The 21,184-nt window shown below is 39.1% G+C and overlaps 1 protein-coding gene across 2 annotated transcripts in view; it reads right to left on the reverse strand.

Annotated features, from left to right (window-relative positions):
* SYNPO2 (synaptopodin 2) overlaps window positions 1-21,184 on the reverse strand; it is a 330,105-nt gene that overhangs the window by 39,046 nt on the left and 269,875 nt on the right. The window contains exons 3-4 of one of the 2 annotated variants that reach the window (XM_006874585.1): window positions 16,786-17,597; window positions 11,837-14,022 (exon numbers count right to left, since the gene is read on the reverse strand). In XM_006874585.1, the coding sequence (XP_006874647.1) occupies window positions 11,837-14,022; window positions 16,786-17,597 (2,998 nt within the window). Of the gene's footprint in view, window positions 1-11,834; window positions 14,023-16,785; window positions 17,598-21,184 lie in introns of both variants that reach the window. The other variant, XM_006874586.1, reaches the window with a different exon arrangement.

The following is a 21,184-nucleotide window of genomic DNA, read 5'->3' on the forward strand; positions in this document are numbered from 1 at the left end:
GTCTATTTTATTGTAAGTATTCAGTTGGTGTTGCTGTTAGTTGTTCTTGAAGTCAATTCTTACTTATGGAGACCTCATGTATGCAGAATAGAACTGCTCCATAGATTTTTCAAGACTGTTACTTTTCAGAAGAAGATAACCAGGCCTATCTTCCAAGGTGCTTCTGGGTGGGTCTAAACTGCTAATCTTTTGGCTAGTAGTTAAATTTCCACCATCCAGGGAAGCAATGGTGATGGTGGTGGTGGTGTGCCATGGAGTTAGTTACAACTCATGGAGACCCTACATAGGGTTTTGGAGGCTGTAAATCTTTACAGGAGATTTCTAGCCTCATCTTTTTCCCACGGAATGACTGGTTGTTTCAAACTGCTGACCTTGAGGTTAGCAGCCCAACTCATAACTACTATGCTACAAGAACTCCTTAGTAACCAGCAAAATGATAAGTACTGCCATATCATTTATGAAGTTACAAGCAGTCAATGCAAACTATATGGATCACAACAGTCCAATCTGCCAACTTATCATGGGATGGTGCAGGACTTGGCAACCTTTTGTTTCATTTTCCATGGGATGGGCATGAGTTGGGTGCTAAATGGAGGGCAGCTTATAACACCACTTGGAGCTACCAGATTCGAAAAAGGAATCTCAATATTTTTTACTTTGATTTAGAAGGTTTAAATTAGCTTTTAAATTATTCTTTTTCTTTTTTTGAATTGAAAATATATAAATTTAATTTCAGGAAGTGCTTGAGTATTATTCAGTTCATAACTTTGTCACTGAAACAAGTTTCTCTATCACTTTTGAATATGTAACTCTGTTTCTCTTCGTACCTTTAAATCTACTAAAGCTCACCTTTCTTCAATTATCTCAAGATAAGTAGCTTAACTTTAAATGTCTTACTCTAATATATCTAATACGATGCCCTGTTAGGTAGGTTCTCATAGGAAATAGGGTATGAGGAAAAGGCTTTACAACTTTTACAAGAATAGTGTTCATTAAAGAGCTCTGATAGCGTAGTGGTTACAAATTGGGCTGTGAACTGCAAGGTCTACAGTTCGAAACTACCAGCTGCTCCAGGGGAGAAAGATGAGACTTTCTGCTCCCGTAAAGATTTACAACCTCAGAAACCCTGTTCAGGGTCAGTATGGGTCAGAACCAACTCGACAGCACTTAACAACTGCAACAACAATGTTCATTATAAAGGACCACCAGCATGCTCTCTTGTAGACCTAGAGGGTCTATTGTAAACCAAATGAGCATGAATTAAAATTTATTTCAATTCTATAGTTTAGGGGGAAAGATGTATGCAAAAATCAATTCAAGGCCACTCTTTATATGGAAATGTAAAGTCTGTATAGTAAAGTTAGCTTAGTAACCTGTTAATCTGTTGATTTTGGAGGAAATTTTCTGAATTAAGCACTCTAAAACCATGATATCAGTATTTGTGTAAGGTGCTGTTTAGTCAGTTATATAACTAAGATGCATCAATTCTTCTACAGTCTGCCTTGTTCACTGTCCAATTTTCACATGCATATGAAGCTATTAAAAATACTATGGCTTGGGTCAGTCCTCAAATGGACATCTTTGCTTTGTAACACCTTAAAGAGGTCTTGTTTAGCAAATACGCTTAATGCAATACATCGGTTGATTTCTAGAATGTTGCTTCCATGAGCGTTGGCAGTCTATCCAAGCAAAATGAAGTCTTTGACAACTTCAATCTTTTCTCCATTTACTATTATATCAATTTTTGGTTCAGTGGTAAGGATTTTTGTTTTCTTTACATAGAAGTGCAACCCATATCAGAGGCTATTTGAATTGTTCTTAAGAATAAAGTGTATCACCCTTGATAAACAATTCCTTTCATTTGTGACCTGAGTCTTCCAGTAGTCAAGAGAGGCAGTATGGCCTTGTGATTAGAGTGTGCTTTTGGATTTACTGTTATACCTAGAGTCTTAGCCTTAACACTTTAGAAGTTAGTTCGTTAACTTTTTTTTTTTTACTTCTATTTCTTTATCTGTCAACTATCAACACTCGCAGAAGCAGCAGTCAAAAGATCAGACGACACATTGCATTGGGCAAATCTGCTGCACAGGAACTTTTTAAAGTATTGAAGAGCAGAGATGTCAGCTTGAGGACTAAGGTGCGCCTGACCCAGGCCATGGTATTTTCAATAACTTCATATGGATGCGTAAGCTGGACAGTGAATAAGGAAGATCGTAGAAGAATTGATGCCTTTGAGTTGTGGTGTTGGAGGAGAATATTGAAAGTGCCATGGACTGCCAAAAGAACCAATAGATCTGTTTTGGAAGAAGTGTAGCCAGAGTGCTCCTTGGAGGCCAGGATGGCTAAGCTTCGTCTCTCATACTATGGACATATTGTCTGGAGGGAACAGTTGCTGGAGAAGGATGTCATGCTGGGTAAGGTGGAGGGTCCGAGAAAAAGAGGAAGACCCCTAACGAGATGGATTGGCCAGGTGGCATCATTGATGGACTCAAGTGTGGCAGCGGTAGTGAGGTTGGCCCAGGATCAGACATTGTTTCATTCTGCTGTGCATGGGGTCACTATGAGTTGGTTCCGACTCGATGGCACCTGACAACAACAACAAACTAAGATGAGAAGCATATCAACCTTGGAGTGTTGCGTACCAACCTTGGAGTGTTTTTATGGTGACCACAAGAAATAATGGAGTCCTGGTGTGGCACTGCGGGTTAATACACTGGACTTCAAGGTTGGTTTGAATAGCAAAGTCAGCAGCTGAAGCTTACCAGCTGCTCCTTGGAAGTTCTATACAGAGTCACTATGAGTCAGAACCAACTCAATGGCACTTGCAACAACAACACAAAAGATAATACTTGTAAATGACACCTGCACATAGTTAAGTCCTTCATAATTTTCATTTCATTAGTATCTCCAATTTAAATTCAAGCCAGGGAAGTTCTGTAAATGTAATAAGATGCTTCTATAATTAACATAGGAGCTCTGGTAGTGTAGTGGTTATGAATCGGGTTGCGAACCGCAAGGTCAGCAGTTCAAAACTACCAGCTGTTCCATGGGAAAAAGATGAGGCTTTCTGCTCCCGTAAAGATTTACAGCCTCAGAAACCCTGTACAGGGTCGCTTGGAGTCGGAACCGACTCCATGGCACATAACAACAACAACAATAATTAAGATAGAAGCCCACATCTTTCCTTGAAGTTAGTGATGGGGATGTTCAAAACCCATGTTTAAAACCCAATTTGCTATTTCCTCAGGAGATGTTTTCAAAATAACACTGTGACATACTTAAACATAAGGTGTAAAAATGTTCTTGCTTGGGAGTTTTTGACAGAAATAAATGTTGAGAAGTCTTCTGTAGAGAACACTCTGAAGCCGGCCAGGTTGGCTGCCTTACAGAATGCCTGGATGAATATAGCTTAACTGGGAAGACCCTTGGAGAAGCTAAGATTCCAGTGATCAACTACTTTTGAGAGTACAGTTTGAGTATACAGTATACTTTTTAATATTCTGCATATTCAGTATGGAGTCCTGGTATTGCACTGTAGAATAAGCACTGGACCACAAGGACGATTTGAACCACAAGGTTGACAGTTCAAACTCACCAGCCACTCCTTGGAAACCATATACAGCATTACTATGAGTTGGAACTGACTCTACAGCACTTAACAACAACAACCCTATACAGTGTACTTTTTGAACATAGTCAAAACTTTTGAGTCACTCAGCATTTTTGGGGGTGAGAATTACTGTTTTTGAAATACCTCAAGTAAGTATTAAATCACAAGACAGGCTGATTTCCTTGGTAATAAGAAAGTTCCTTGACTTTGCAGTTAGACTGTCACAAAGCCTCAGGGAGCAGTCTTTTATGCAGAGAATTAGATGTGCTTTTTGTTTAAGAAGGCATTCTTCTACACTTCCAGCCTATGCATATTACCTATTCAACCTGAAATAAGAAAGATGAAAGAATTTTGGCAACCAACTAAATTTACTTTCAGATCCATCTTTTTTACTCAGAAAACAAATGATGCACCTCTTTCAGAGTCTGATTTTTACTTCCAACATAGTTTCTGATTTTATAAGCAATCTTATGAAAGTGGGGGCAAGGCATAAACTAAGTGATCTCTTGCTGAATACATTATTAAACAAGTTCCAGGATGTAGTATTCTGGTGTCTAGAAAGTCTGTGGAAGCCTTGTGGTACAAAATATAGAGCACAGGCTTCGATGTCAGACAAATATTATGGTGGTGTATGATAAACACTACACAGATTTGCTATGAGTTGGAACCAACTCATTGGCACACAGCACAACATTATTAGGTCTTATGTAAATGCAGTTCCTGACATCTGGTAAAAACTTAACATAGCAACCCCCCACACCAAACTCACAACACCTATTTGTTTTTTCCTCAGGACCCAGAAGGTTGTTTGAATGGCTGCCATAGCTTCTATCCCACCCCCATCATTGTGACTTGGACCATAATGCTGAATTCGGTGTCTTTGGGTAGCCTTGAAAATAGATCATTCCCACACATAAAAGTATCAAAGATTTCTGACCTATAAAATGTCTCCTGAAGAAAACATAGAACTTTGTTGTATGTTATTTACTTCCTAGAAGAAAATGTTTCTCAGGTTATTCCTTAAAAGTGCACTTCTTTTTAACTCAGGGCCAACTGTAAAGTTCGGATTTTTTTTTTTTTTTCCACATGAGCAAACCATTAATGTTTATCAAGGAACTCTAGAATTGGGAGCTGACAGCTACACTCCCTCACAGTATATTTGAATGTTATAAAGAAGAAGGGGCCCAGGTGTCACACTGGTTCTGCACTGAGCTGCTAACTTAAAGATTGGTGGTTTGAACATAACAGCTGCTCTGGGAGAGAAACATATAGCAGTCTGTCTCCATAAAGATTATAGCTTTGGAAACTATGGGGTATTCTGTAGGGTTTTTATGAGTCAATTCTACTTGATGACAATGGATTTTTAGAGGAAGGCAAAAAGGGTGAAAAGTAGGTTCTTGTAAAAATGGAATTGTCAGTAGTGTCAAGTTGGCCTCCAACCCATGAAGACCTCATCTACAATAGGATTGGACTATTGCCGTCTATAGAGTTCTCATTGATGAATATTTAAAAGTGGACTCATGGTGTAGCACTGTAGGATAAGCACTGGACTGTGAACCATAAAGTCGGCAGTTCAAATCCACCAGTTGCTCCTCAGAAATCCTAAATGGGTCGATATCAGTTGGAACAGATTCTAAGGCACTAAACAATGACAACTATCTTCAGAAGTAACTCACCAGGCCTTTCTTCTTAATCTGGTACATACATTGAAATCTATCCTGCTTAGCAGCATGCATACTGCCAAGGACAGATGGGAATAATTGCATGAGATGCATTGGCTAGGAATTGAACCTGCATCTCTTGCATAGAAGGGAGAATTCTACCACCGAACCACACTGCCCCCAATATTTCAATTGTTGTTCTTGTTAAGTGCCAACTCAGTTCCAACTTATAGCAACCACTTGTAGGGTTTCTGAGGCTATACATTTTTACAGTGCAGAAAGTCTAATCTTTGTCCCTCGGAGTGGTTGGTGGGTTTGAACTACAAGGTCAGTAATTCAAACTCTGAGGTTGTCAGCTCCTGGAGGGAACTATGAGTCACAATTGACTCCATGGCAGTGGGCATATTTTAATCTGTTGTTTGTTATTAAGGGCTGTTGAGTCGGTTCCGACTCATAGTGACCCTGTATAGGGTTTCCAAAGAGCAGCTGGTGGGTTTGAACTGCTGGCCTTATGGTTCACTATCTAGTGCTGATCCTACTGCACCATACCAAGAGTCCATATTTTAATTGTTGTTGTTAAGTGCCATCGAGTTGGCTCTGATGGATAGCGCCCCTGCATAGGGTTTCCGAGAAGCAGCTGTTGAGCTTGAACAGCCAACCTTGCAGTTCAAACTGACATTGCAGTTCAGTGCATTAACCCACAGTGCCACACCAGGACTCCATATTTTAAATGGAAACCGCAAAATTATACTTCATCAGTCATACAGCACACATAATTTAAATAAACATGAGTAAACCAGGATATACATGAGGTGGTTTACATTTAGAAGCAAAAAAAAAGGAAAAACTTTTTAAAATTATATGCATTAGTATTACATGTGTAGGCTTTCCGAGAGCAGTGGGTGGGTTTGAATTGCCCACATTTCAGTTACCAGTCCACATAGTTGTTGATAAGTGCCGTTAAGTCAGTTCTGACCCGTAGCAACCCTGGATAGGGTTTCCTAGAAGTGGTTGGTGAACTTAAAACTGTTGACCTTGCAGTTCAAATCGATTTTGCAGTCCATCACCAGACCAGGACTCCGAGGACCCTATAAAAGCCTAAATTTCTCCCCTTAAACTTGAGGTGTACTTTATTAGTTGACAAACTTTTAATAAAATCAGGGACTGGGAGCTGTCTGAAATGATTTGATGGTTTTAAATTAAATTTTTCTCTATTCATTGTCTCTGCAAAATAAGGTCTGTGATTTCCAAGTAGTAGGTAGTTTGTTACTGTTTTTGTTGTTAAATACTGTCTAGTCGGTTCTGAATCATAGCAACCTGTATAAGATTTCCAAGGAGCAGCTGGTGGGTTTGAACTGCTGACCTTGTGGTTCGCAGTCCAGTGCTGATCCTATTGCACCACACCAGGAGTTCAAGTGGTACTTTAGGGCACAAATATACAGCTCATAAAAACAGATTTTTGAAAGTCTGATAGCATCAAGGAAAGGATTATTCTGATGATTTTTATTTGTCTGATGATCCATAATTTTTGGACTTGGTTTTCTTTTTTTCAGAACTGTGGAGGGACAGATAGTGTCCTCTTTTGGCAATTTTGCCTGGTATTTGGGTCCTGTGGGAAATACTATCCTACTTTATGACTTAAGGTCAACTTTGGTGGGAAGTCTAGAGAAGAATTCAATTCAGCTGTTTCCCAGAATACTTGTTGACAAATTTAACAACATTGAAGTGTTATATGTGTCCTTTTATGCCCCCAGAGTCCAGTGATATGGGGACATGAGACCAGAAAGGGTCAGTATTTCTGGGAAGATAATGTTTTTTAGAATTTACACATTTTTCTCATGAACTTATAAAAAATTTAAAAAGCAAGCTCCACACCCGTCTTTTTAGGAGGGAATGATTGCATACTCCACCCCTTCCCTCTGGAAGTATTTAGCTTTTCAGTAAACAATCACTTCTTTTTGATGATCCTGACTTCAAATACCCTTCCTGCTAGGCTTAAGGTAACTCATGAAATAACAACTAATTTCAAGAACACTGACCTTGCAGTTAGACTCTGAGTTCCTGCAGTCTAATTGTTTTTATAACTGGATAAAGTTAGACACAGAAAGGGGCTTTTATTTGAAAGATTAAATGGAGACTCAAACACTACTGTGTATCTTCTTGTGCTCTCAAGAGACTTTACTGTGAAACTGTCACATAGACAGAATTTTTGGCATGCTTTTCAACTGTGAAGGACCTTCAATGTTTTTTAACCTAATAATTACAAATAAGAAAATCGTCCCAGAGTCCACCCACTTCAAATATAGACCACTTGTTCTTGACATTTCAGATGTGACTTACTGCCTGGCTAGAATTTATGTTGTGTGATAACACCCAGCTGTTCTACAATGTCTACTTCTTAAAAGAAGCCGGCATTATCAAGAATAGTTAAGTAACCCTGCCTTATTTTGAAGAACTATTTGTAACTCAGATTGGTTTTCCTAAGGTTAAAATCAGTTGCCTCTTATGAAGATTAAGTGAGACAGTTGATGCAAAAGCTGAATACACACACGTTTTCATTAACACTGAATACTAGATACACTTGTACAAACTCATATGTTCTCTGTTGTTGTTAAGTGCCGTTGAGTAGGTTCTGACTCACAACACCCCATATAGGGTTTTCAAAGAGCGACTGGTGGGTTTGAATTACTGACCTTGCAGTTAGCAGCCCAATGCTGATCCTACAGCACCACACCAGTGCTCTAGGACAACCCAAATGTGTCTTATAAAACATAGTCTTAAATATTTATATCTTACATTATTGATGAATAGTCTAGATGCAGAAAAAAATGTGTTTCTTTCCTCTCTCAAAACAGGATGTGTCTAATACTGAAGTATTTGAAATAAAATTGTGCTCTGACATTCCCAATCTTACCAGTTCTGTATGATTCAATCTATTCTACTGGCTGAGAAAGGTAACACATGCCATAGTTATCCATACCTAGCACTCTCATACTCACTATGGAGCAGCATTAAAAAGAGTTTGAGACATTGTTCAGGGAAATTTCAGGGAAAGAAAGATTTGCTTAAGGTCCTGCAGTAAATCAGTGACTGTGATGATAGTTTATATTCCAGCTCAGTGGATGCTTTGGGATCACATACATGGGCACCTAACATGTTGTTTTTGTTAAGTGCTGTTGTGTCAGTACCAACTCAGAGTGATGCTATACAGGGTTTCTGAGGAGCAACTGTTGGGCTTGAACTGCTGACACTGTGGTTAGCAGTACAGTGCTTATCCTACAGAGCCAATGACCATTGCGCTTATGGTGATGGTGTACACATAACTTCATAGTTTTGCAACCTAGAAATCAAGCTAACAAAGGACAAAGGACGAGACAAGGTGCTAACTATTGTTGTTGTTAAGTGCCAATTCAAAGATTCTGACTCAAAGTGACCCCATATAGGGTTTCCAAGGAGCAGATGGTGAGCTTGTACCACCAGTCTTGTGGTTCAAACTAACCTTGCAATCCAACGCATTAACCCATGGTGCCACACTAACTATGAAACAAAATTGCCTTCCCAAACCACACAACCAGACAGGCAACCAATCAATCAATCAATCAATAGCTAGTGCAACAAAGCCAACAATAATCTAATTGGCTGGGTGAAGGAGCGCTGACGTCATTGATTCTAACTCTCTCATCTGTCACACTAACATCACTTCCATTGCCTCAACATGAAAGGTGGTACGCAGAGTTTAACCTGCATGCAAGTTCCCAGCAGGCTCCTTGCTGGGGAACGAAGAGGCAAAGGAAATCCCTATTACTCCTGGGAAACTAGCTTAGTCCTTCTCTCTTCACTCCCCTTCTCCCTCAGGGTGAGCTGGTAATAGAGTTTCAGAAGAAACCCTTTCCTTTATTATAAAGTGGGACTGTATAGTCTAAGCTGCAAGACCTATGCTCCCAGTTCCCAGTCTAAACTGTGGATGCTTTGCATGCCTGGCATGCTGCCTAGAAGTTTTTTGAGAACCCCAAACAGTCTCTGAATGACTAGAAGACACCATTATACCGGCTATGTCTTTAGTCATCAACTTCAAATAGCGGCTCAGTCCAGATCACCACCTGTCTAACAGGAAACAGATTGAAAACACTTCTCATTCTTACATACCACAAACTACTACAGGGCAAGTGGGAACACTCTGGGGCATTACCAGAACTGATTGATTTGAACTGATGATCTCAGATGCACTACATGTATATCCCACCATCTTTCCTCTAGCACATGCTGTGCTATGTTAAGAATGCAAAGTTAATAAAAATTATCTTTGCTGCTTCACCTTAAGAAGCCTTTTTTGGGTATTCTATTTGAAAAGAATGCAAAATGCATAACATTCAATGGGCTTCCTTTGCAGGGAACAATAAAAAACAACAAACCACTGTTAAATAATGAATAGACTGGTGTTTTTTTTCCCCCCCTTTATCCTGTACCAATCTTCCTAACTGATTTACCAAAAAGGCAAATAATAGACTGATCTACATCCTGTGATTGCAACCTCTAGGCAAATTGCCACCAAAGACAATGGAAGATTTTCTAGAGAAAGACAGAAGACTGTCCCTCTGTTCTATAGGAAATTGACTTCTCTTAGTGTGTCATTTTAGAAATAGCTAAGGCTTATATTTTTACAATGGATGGGGAAACTGATTTGCTCCACAAAGGAAAACCAGGTATGATGGAAAGGAGAAATGTCGTAAGAGAAATACCACAGAAATGACCTAGGTCAGAACAGCTAATACAAGGAAGATTTGAAAAAATACGTATATTCAACAGATAAAGAAGAAAGTAATATTTTAATAGGGTAGTGAAAAATATAGCAGATTGGCAGTGACAGCAGAAAAGAACAGGAATACAGATATTTTCAGAGAATTAAAATGGTACCATGTACCTTCAAACCAGGCAAGCTTTTATTATAGGTCTCTAAAGATATTTTCTGTATAGAGTAGATGGTTTTCCTTGGAGCTGTCAAAAATTGTTTATAGTTCTTTACATTAATTTATATTGAATATTATCTATGGTTATTTAGACTCAGACTTAAAATAGATGTGAGAAAGGTCTTCAGGTTTACTGTCAGTAACATTACTAACTTTATACCCAGCTAGATGATACCATAGGTGTAACCAATCCAAATTTACAAGGTAACCTTGCCTGGATCCTTCTGGTGCATCCAATATAAATCATAGTGAAGATGCAAGAATAGAATTGAAAGGAAAAATGGGAGTAGCAGTCATCAACAGGTAAAACAACCATGAGAAAAAAAATCTGTGAAGTCACTCAGAAGTGATACTAATAATTCCAAGTTCTCACCCTACAGTCTCCTTGTGCACGGGTTCCTTGCACTTCACAGCCGGCTCCTGTAGATGGTAACTGTTCAGGCCTCAAACACTCAGCTTCCCAAGGTAAAATAATAGCAATGTATACTTGTATGTGCAACCTGCTCACCTTTTAACACAGCACCCCATGGTACTGTACTCTACCCCTCGCCTCAGCTGAGGAAAACAAACTAAGGCTTTCATGGGCGATTGGAGAGGTACTGACTTAGTTCCTAGGCAAGTGGATATGGAGGGTGTGAATCAACCTCTAAGGGTAATTGTGTTTCTTGCCCTACCCCCACTTACTTTAAACAAATCTTCTGAAATGAGTTAATGTATGTAAAACATTCGACAAAAAACCTAATATATAATAACCAAGCCAACTGTCATTTGAGTGGCCTCTGACACCTGGCAACCCCATGTGTGTCAGTGTAGAACTTAGTTCCATAAAGTCTTCAGTGAAAAATTTTTCACCTTAAATCACCACCAGGCCTTTCTTCTGAGGTACCTTTGGGCAGACTACAACTGCCAACTTTTAGGTTAGTAGTCCAACCCATTTGCACCACCCAGGGACTCTAATGTAAGTGCTCAGTGATTTTTAATACCTTCTTTTTTGCCTATTGCTAACTAAAATATGTGTGTTCTTACAATCCGTAGGGTACCTTCTCTGCAATATCAAACAGTTGGCTGAGATTGGCAGACCAGAACTGATGCTTGTACTAGATACTTTTCTTATTTCCTTAACATTAATAATAGAAATAAAGCACTACTTTTAAAAAGTAATCTCAGTCAATACATGTCATATTTTCACTACATTTGAACCTTTTCATCATAGGCACACAGATGTTATGTTACATAATGGCTGTGTCCTAATGTTTGATAACACCAATCATGGTTTGTCTTGTTGCTAACAAATAAGTCCTAAGAATCCTGCTTACTTAGTATAATGGCACATGTCTATTTGGGGTACTCCCAAATATTTTAACTGTGCAAAGAAGATCAATGTATTCTAAATCAATCTGAGTTAGATTTTTGACTCATTAAAAAACTTAGACTCCTTGGACCCAGATTGGGAGATAACATATCTGGAATTAAGTAAGCTGAGAACTGTCTAGACATTCTTAGGGAGTCAAGTAACACTGCAAACAATTCATTTCAAGCAAGGTGGACACTCAGTTTCAGCTACTCAATTACTCTTCCACAACAGATGGTTTCCACACCTGAACTGCGACACCGCTTTTCTTGGCTGAGAACTTTGGCCTTGGTGCCACAAAATATGAGGATGAGGCTGATTCTGGCTTTGGAGAGGTGGGAATGGCCACAGGTACTGGGGATGCGCTGACTGGTGAGGTGGCCTCTGCAAAGAAGGTAGGTTGAGAGCTGTAGGCTGGGACCGAGTACACCGATGAAGGCTGCATGTTAGTGGGAGAGCTAGCATTCACTGGCCAGGGCGGAAGCGCTTGCTTCAAGGCCTGCGCTGAATTGATTTTGACTGTTGCCTTTTGGGGGAGGCCAGCCTTTGCATCTGGAGGTTGAAAAGTAAACAAGGATGCATTGAGCTGATACGGTTGGTGCTTCATTACATCCAAGGCATTGAGGGGTTTCTTGCCCTTTTTCTTGCTTGTTTTGGAGGCTTGCGAGCCTGATGGTTGAGACTTGACAGCAGCAAGTGGGTAGGAGGGGGAGTGGATAGGATTGTAGGCCACAGGTGGAGGTGCTCGGACATTGGAGGAGTACTTCCAACTGGACGGTAGGGATGGAGTGGGAGACTGAGCACGGGCAGCATGGGCCTGCACTGTGTCGGAATCAACCACATATTTCTCCATTCTTGACTGCCTTTTGGCAAAGAGCTCGGCTCCTTTCCCACTCATTCCTGGAAGCTCATTAGATGGTCCCACTGCCCTATCCTGAGCAGCGTTTATTATTGGTGTAGGAGCTGTCAGCTTGGGTGTGTAACTCTGACTGACTACTGCTGCTTGTGGTCCTTTGAAGGGACCAGCCAGGTTCACAGCACTGGCAGGCCGGGCAGGAGAGTAAGAAGGCTGGGCTATTTTGATGGAGGAGACTATAGGGCCCTGGGATGGGTTTGATGTGGGGAAGGCAGGAGGTTGGGTTGGAGCCACTCCTGGTGACCAGACTGGAGAAACTGGAGTTACTGGTTGAGAGGATGAGGACTTCACTGCAGGCTTTGGAGCAACAGGCGGCGGGGTCTTTTGTTTAGCAGAGGAACTTTGCATGAAATTGCAAGCTTCTGCCCCTAAACTGAGGTAGTCTTCTTCAGGTCCAGAATCACCTCCAGCTCCAGTGCCTCGCTTGCCTTCTGAATTTTGAAGAAGTGACAAGAGTTCAGGATTTGGGCTTACTTTGGGCTCCTTGAAGGTGAACATGGGTTTTGTCGTGCTCCTCCTCTTGGCCTCCTGCAATATTCCTGTTCTTTTTGCCGGCACTGAGATCCTCTCATCCCGGGAAGCTATTCGCTCAGATGAATCATAAAAGGCTGTCTGGGACCACGGGGCAGGCTGTGGCCATGGAGGTGGCTGTGCTGGGCCAGCTATTGGACTTGATAGCCCTCTGGTGAAGGCTTCAGGAGGAGGAGTAATTGCAGAATAAGGAGGAGGTGCTGGAAAGTCAGCGATGGGGCTTGTCATGCTTCGGGTTGGGGAGAAGGGGGTGGCTGGCTGGTTCACAGACCCCGGGAAGGGTTTTGCGGTTCTGTTCATAGGGATTATCCTTTGGGCCTCTGCTGTCTCAGGCATCCCACTGAAGCCATTCTGTTGCAGTCCGTGGCCAAGACCAGGGCTCACGTTGATGTAGCTTTTGTTCACAGAACTCTGCATTCTCAGTGCTGCTTCTTCTTTCCTTTGGTAGGAAGTCATGGTTCTCAGGCTATCTGTCTGCGTAGCATCTGCTTGTTGGCTGGCCATTCCAGTCACCCTGTCCTCCTCTTTTTGGGCTGTTATCTGATCCATTCTCTCCCTCCTCTTAGCAAACATGAGAGCCCCCTTGCCTGTGGTGTCTGGCAGCATCTCCATTTTATCCCCTATGTTCAGTTTCTTTTCAATGTCCACCAGTCCAGAATCCCAGTCAAAGTTCACAACTTGTGTGTTGTCGTCAAGGTCAGACAATAGCTCTTCATCCACCTCTGACTCGCTAGTGCCCAGAAATGCTACTTCACATGTATCCTCTCTGTCACCTTCTTCCTCGTCTTCTTCCTCTCCTCGCTCAAGTTCCCCAGTACCGTAGCTGACAAGGGTATATTTCCTGGCCCTTCGACGTCGCTTCTTAAACATCAACACCCCCTTGGAATTGGGGTTGGGAGCATCTGTTAGAAGGAGGGCAATACTTTTGCATTTAGATTTAGCTTCTTTCACCTGCTTTTCTGATAAACTTTCACTTCTTCTGAGACCTAGGGGAAGATAGAGGAATTGCATTGAATTGATTAGTTCAAGGAAGATGCCACAGTAACCCAGAAGTTAACTCCTTGGTTAAGTATATTTCTTTTTTTTTTGCTCTAACATTTTTTTTCTCCATTCAAGGGGAAAATGAGTATGGAGAAAACATTCTTACTGGGAACTAAATTTTGAAGGGATTCAATTCATTTCTCTTTCTTATTTCTTTTTAAAAATATATACTTGTAAATAACAAATTTACATACATAAAGCAACATATGTTAATGTCCTATTTCATTTGCTTATGTAAATACATTTTTAATATACTGATTAGATTATGTGTTTCAAACATTTGTTTCTCTATGGATCCTTATGTATTAATAATAATAATTGGCTGCATTACGTGCCAGTTAATAGGATCCAATTAAAATGGAAAAGGAAACAATTTAAGCACACAATATTGTTTGAAAATCTAGTGGAAGCATTTCTTGTACTTTGAAATAAAAGTATATTTTGCACTTCTACATTGGATTAATAAAGTGTCAATAGAAAACTGTTTCCAGGCATTTCAAGAAGGGAGCGGCAGTGGTGGTGTGCCATGGAGTTGGGTCCAACTCATAGCGACCCTGTATAGGGTTTTGGAGGCTGTAAATCTTTGGGGGAGCAGAAAGCCTCACCTTTCTCCTGTGGAACAGCTGGTGGTTTTGAATGACTGACCTTGAGGTTAGCAGCATGACTTGTAACCACTATACAACCAAAGCTCCTTCAAGAAGGGAGTAGTCCCAAGAAAATCTTATTTACCTAAATGTTTTAATGCAATGCATTTAGATACTTTTTTTCCCTTCTTTTTACTTTGACATCCCTCGATAATCTCTGCATTCACAGTGACTATATTAATAATGGCACGTAACAACAGTAACAACAATATTAATATAAATAAAAATAATGTATTAATAATAATTAATGGTACTAAATCAACAATTAGTAATAATTCAGAATACTAAATTATTGTGACTCATATCAGAAATTTTGGCTACAAAGTTGTCTAGACACATTTTCACTTGAAAGTACAAGTAGCACTTTAATTACAGCAAGAGTAGCTGTAAATCTAGGGGAAATGTAAAAAATATATGACTAGGGATGAAGCAAAAAAAACCACAAAAAACTGATGCAGAAATTGTTAAGCCATTTAAAACTAGATTCCAACAATTTTAAAGTAAAAAAGCATTTATACTTAAAATTTTTTTATTTTACAATTATTGTAATCAAGAATAAAATTAGAGTTACATTAATTTGTAACATTAGTTCATTATAATCATGGGTTTAATAATGGGCATCATTCACAAGCAGTTTTGCATATTTAAAATAGAAACTAGCAATTTAAAAAATTTAAAGTAGAAAATTAGCTCTTTTGTCACTGGAAAAAACATCAGATTGGTTCATCTAAAAAATCTAATACAATTAGAGAAAACAATTATATAGTGAAGTTTCATTTCAGATACTCACCAGTGATCAAAACTTTCAACAGAGAAAATAACAAAAATTGTGGCCATTATAAAATATAATTCTGCTTTTGACTAGTGTTATGCAACTTATTACTATACTGACAGTCACAGTTGCACAGTTGTTGCTAACTTTACTGCTAACATGTTGAATATGTGAATGCTGCTTTAACAGTCTTGCTTAATATGCTATAAATGTGAAGATGGCATACAGATGCTTAAAGTATAAGGAATGAATAACAACATCTGCCAATAAAGCTACAAAGGGTTATGCTAAAAATATGCTTTGAAAGGTACACAATAGTCTAGGGATTTATTGCACTTCTACTGAATTTCGTGTTGTTGATTACTCTTCATACACTCAAGTGCCTTTGCCAGTCAGACTTTACATCCTCACACAAAATTTCAGAACTTGTAGATATATTATATAGAGATATATAAGGAAGCAGCCCAAAATTCACAATCTAACTGCAACCCTCATACTCATGTACCTTTCTGTTTAAATATAATTTGAAATATATTTTATATTTGGGGACAGTGTAATGCCACTGCATGGATCTAGAGACTGCCTTCTGTGTCTAGAAGGTAGATGAAACCCTTTACAGTCTAGTGAAGTCTTACAAAATGGAGAGGATCGTATAACAGCTCAATATTCCACATGTTCTTGTCTGTCAAACTCACTTCTGCAAGCATCATCAAGCTGCACAATGATTTTTTTTCCCCTCAAAATGAGGATCTGCTTTTAATATCAGTGGTAGAGGTGGTAGTTTAAAGACACCTCTCACTAGCCAACTCAATCATTTTTGACATTTACACTCAGAGTCCACGTGACTTCAAATACTTGTATTCCCTAAGAGTATTTTAGTATCAAATATTAAAATATTCTAAACCAAGAAAAAATGTCACACTGGCAGTATTATTTTGTTTCAAATCCCTGTCCTTTGGTGGTGGGTGGAGGGGTTGAGGGTAAAAAGAAGTGCACTGAAAACAGTTAAATCTATTATCAATATCAAACAGAAGACAAATCTTTAAAGAAAAGAAAGAAGGAAAGAGAGAGAGAAAGAAAGAAAGAAAGAGAGAGAGAGAGAGAGAAAGAAAGAAAGGAAAGAAAGAAAGGAAGGAAGGAAGAGAGAGAGAAAGAATGAAAGGAAGGAAGGGAGAGCGAGAGAAAGAACGAAAGGAAGGGAGGAAGGAAATTCATTTAGTAAAACAGCAGAAAAATGCCTTAAACTCCTGAGCCCCTTCTATAGCCCAGCCAGGTGCCCAGAGAGGACTTACGTGCATGCCGTGCTCTGTGCTTATGGGGTCTGCTGTGATCCCTTTCTGAGCGTGGATCTTCTCCCTGCTCTGTGCCTTCTGATGAGACTGCAAAGGATACCAGAGAAGGAGGTGCTTCTGACTGCCCTCCTTCCACTGGAGAATCCACATACCCCTTTCCTGCCTGAAGTCTGCACCCTTCTGTCTTCTGACTGTCAGAGCAGTCCAAGATCACTTCCACTTGGGGCAGTCCCTGGTCTCTTGTTTCCCTCCCTGGGATCACTCTCAACTCTTTGCTGCTGGAGAGCTGGATTATCTTGCTGGACCTCAGGGAAGGGTCCCCTTTTTCATGAGTGGGGACTGAATTTATGTGGACAATCTGGTCATGTTGTAAACTAGTGTCTGGGTCAGGAGACTTAGATTTTTCAGCTCCCAGGAGAATCACTGCAGGAGTACTGGTGGCCTTGTGTGTCTCCTGTGAAAGGGACAGTTGTAGTTCAACCATAGCGCCTGGCTGCCCCACTTCTGCCTTATCCCTTAGGATAACCTCATCTTCCAAGGGTCCTGTTTGGGAGTCTGGTATTTGGGGAGCCATTTGGTAATTCAGGCCTGTTTCTTCTTTGATGTTCCCTGAAAAATCAGGACTGCTTCCTTGGTCTTCAGCTAGAAAAACTCCACTCTTGACTGCAGCAATGCAGAATTCTCTGTACTGGGTCTTTGTGACGGGTTGAATTTGCAGGGTGGTACTTTCCATGTACCCCTCATGTGTGTGGTATCCATGGGTTTCATTTTCAGTTTCAGAGATCAAAGTCTCACTTATTCCACTGGATGGTCTGCACACAGAAAAACAATTCCAGACAGTTAAATCAGAGTGTGCTACACCTGCCAAAGAATTTCCTGACACTTACTTTTATGATGTCTAATACATGATACAATCGAAATATTTTCTCTTAAATGTCAACTGTAACATATTTAAAAGCAGAAATTGGCCACATGTTCATATTATTAGTTAATAGATCTTCCAAATAAACTTTTTCTTAAAGCACAACAAAAAAAAATGCTTACAAAAGATGTTGAAACCTAAATCCATTCTAAAATTCAGCTTTTAATTTTACATGATGCACCTTATCTGTAAGCTTTTTGAGTAAATTTCCAAATAGCCATGTTCATTTTATTATGACAAAGCATTTCAACTTCTTATTGATTAACTCTTTGAGTTTTCACATGGACATTACAAAGTCACATAAACACACTCAGCAGTTTCATAACAATTTTAGCATACATATCATTCAAGTGATCCTTTTAGAGGCTGTACTTCTTGAAAGGAATGAAATAGAAGCTGTTTTGAAAGCTCCACCAAGCATGTGTTTTGTAATAAGTGGACCCCAGCCCAGTACTCTTGTGTAAAGAGAAATCTTTTCCATGCTGCAATGAATCATTAAGTCATAGAGTATTTATAATCTGAGATATCTCCCTTTCTCCTAATTCAAACCTGTTTCTTGGAGCATTTTCCTTTTAGGATCTCTGAAGTTAAACTGTTCCTTTACTATTAGTCCAACACTGTTCCCCACAATCCTTTGTTGTTTTTTTATCTGTAGCAATGTTGGATAAAGCACTGGATCACAGTGTCGGTTTGAACCACAAGGTCAACAGTTCAAATTTACCAGCTGCTTCTCAGAAAACCTATACAGGGTCACTATGAGTACAGACTGACTGTATTGCACTTAACAACAACAACATGCTCAGTTGGTTTTCCAAATTTGGGTTTGGAAGAAGAGGAAATTCCCATGTAGGGGTTAAAATCCTCTTTCTAAAACTCTAAACAGTTAATGCTTTTGGAAGAGAAGCATCATTCACCAAACAGCTGTGGGAGATGGCCTTCATTTCTTACATTTGTATGTTTTTTAAGAAGCGACAGTGGTTATCTCTGCCCCATTCATATTCCCTCAGAAAGCACCCTGACCAACATAGGGATCGTCAGTTAAAGGGAGTGAAACCACTTTTCTACTTAGAGGAATTTACCTTGGAATTTATATAGTAGAAGACTTTCAGACCAATGCTCTAAATATTTAATCCTAAATTTGTTTTTGACTACGGTTTACAAAACAATAAGAACAAAACACCTCAAAACAAAAAATATATTCAACAAAAAATAAACATCTGACAATTATATAAAAAGGCAACTTTGTGTATGCAAGTAATCTGTAAAGATTTCTGGTAATACAATATTCAAAAATCATAGGTATTCCACAAGGCATAGGGAGTGAATACAAATTAGATCTTGCTTACATAGGAAATGGTGGATATACTCTATTAAACTGAATTTGAAGGTACCAAAAGTCCAGAGTTTTAACTTAGGAAGGCTTTTGAACAGAAGTGTATTAAACAAAATATGATAGGATGAATGTATTAACTGTAATTAACTGTAATTAACAAATGGGTTAGACAATTGTTAATATTTGTTAGTAGCCAAAGTAGAAACTATATAATGAAAGACAATCACAAAAGCATGGGGGGTGGTGGTGGTGGTAAATTTTATACTCAAAAAGCTTATTTCTATTCAGTCTCTATACAGTACTCAATACTACAATTTATGTGCCACAATTATATTTTTTCTACTGTATGATTTTAATAGTATTTAAAATAATAGGTAATGTTCAAAGATTCTCTTAAAAGTCTTACCCAGTTATCTCTGGGCAGTAGTCCAGGAAAAGCAAAACTCTTGTCCTCTAGTTTCAGATGGTAGTTACAAGAGTCAGTGAAAAATTAAATTCCAGGAAACATTGATCAGATATCCAGGGTAAGGATGGTGAAGATGATGATGGTGATTTCTTTGGGCTGATTTTAATTTGTGATTCCATTTTGAGTACCACCAAATAATGATTAATGTTGTAAAAAGTCAAAATTGAATACTTAAAAGAAAATAATAATAACCAGTAATTCCAATACTAAAACTGCAGAGAATTAGTTCATTTATTTATTAAAGTAAATATGTGCCTAAGATTCAGATTTAAACTAGCAAGGATTTTCCCACTGGTAGTCCTCAGTCTCAAAACAAGAACTGCTAGGGGATGTCCCAGATGACAAATGTGTTCAGAAGAAGTTGTCCTCATTAAATCAGTAAAGATACTAACAAAGAAATAATTTAGAAAAGGTGTTTTCCCACATTTTTCATACCATTAAACGTTTACAAAGATGGAATCTTCTAATACTTCAGAGATGTATAGTTGATAAAAGTAAATACCGACTACACTTGGTAGTTGAGAGCCTAAGAATAATGCTAGATGTCCTCTATTTTTATAAGGTGTTGGTCATAGTGAGTACGTGTTTATATAGAAATGAAATCATATTGAATGATTATCTGAGTGGTAATGCTGTAGGTTAGGAGACCTGGCGGTACAAAGTTTAAGGACATGGTGAATAATCAAAAGATTGGTAGCTCTAATTCACCCTGTAACTGTGCTAGAAAGACTTGGCAATCTGCCAATATGTAGATAACAGTCAAGAAAATCTTAGGAACTTTGTCACACGGGGTTACTATGAGTTGAAATCAACTTGGTGGGTACAAAACAACAACAATGCTGCAGGTAGCATTTCTCACGAGTTAAGACGTGTCCCCATACACTGGAGATGGCTTTCAGAAGCTGTAGAAATCCTATGACATCCTCCTGGAGGTTTTCTAGGTTTATTATAATCAATATAATGGAATGATTAAGGACTCATTTGCGAAGCTAGTGTGGACTATACTGGGATTTGTTGTTGTTAAATGCCGTCGAGTCAGTTCTGACTCATAGCGAACCTGTAAAAGGATATTTACTGTGAAAATTTTAATGTTATAGTTTTTTGTTGTTATCTTCATTGTTGTTTTCTCTCTATTCATTTTTAAAGTTTACTTTTGCATTTTAAATGAAAAAGAGCAGAGGGAGACATTTGGAGAGACTGCATTGACAAATGACTTGCTCTGATACTCAAAATATTGTATTCTAATAATCTGCTTCTGCCCATCTCCAAATACTGGTTGTAGTGTAAATCCTGGCAAGCAAAAGTTTCTTTTTGTTTTTTATTTCTTTTTCTTTCCCAAGGCATCATTTTCTATGAAAAACATTTGTACAATATAATTTTTTAAAGTTTTTAGTGTGAATTATGTGATAGTTTACACATTAGCTTTACATTCATCCTATCATATTTTGTTTCATTGCCATGGTTACAATACCCTCCATGCATCATGAAACAATCAAGGGTACACCCCACAATCCTGCCCACTTGTCATCAGCACACAGCCTCTCTCCATCCCTGGGTCTACGGTCACCAACCACTCCATCTCTCTACATCATCATCTCTGCCTCCATCTCTGGTGCCACTGCTTCTCTGGGTAGGGTCCAGCACTCTGCTCTTCTCCCTTGATGGTCCCTTTGCTCCT

Source organism: Chrysochloris asiatica, unplaced genomic scaffold (genome assembly GCF_000296735.1).
Source record: "Chrysochloris asiatica unplaced genomic scaffold, ChrAsi1.0 scaffold00288, whole genome shotgun sequence".
NCBI lineage: Eukaryota > Metazoa > Chordata > Mammalia > Afrosoricida > Chrysochloridae > Chrysochloris > Chrysochloris asiatica.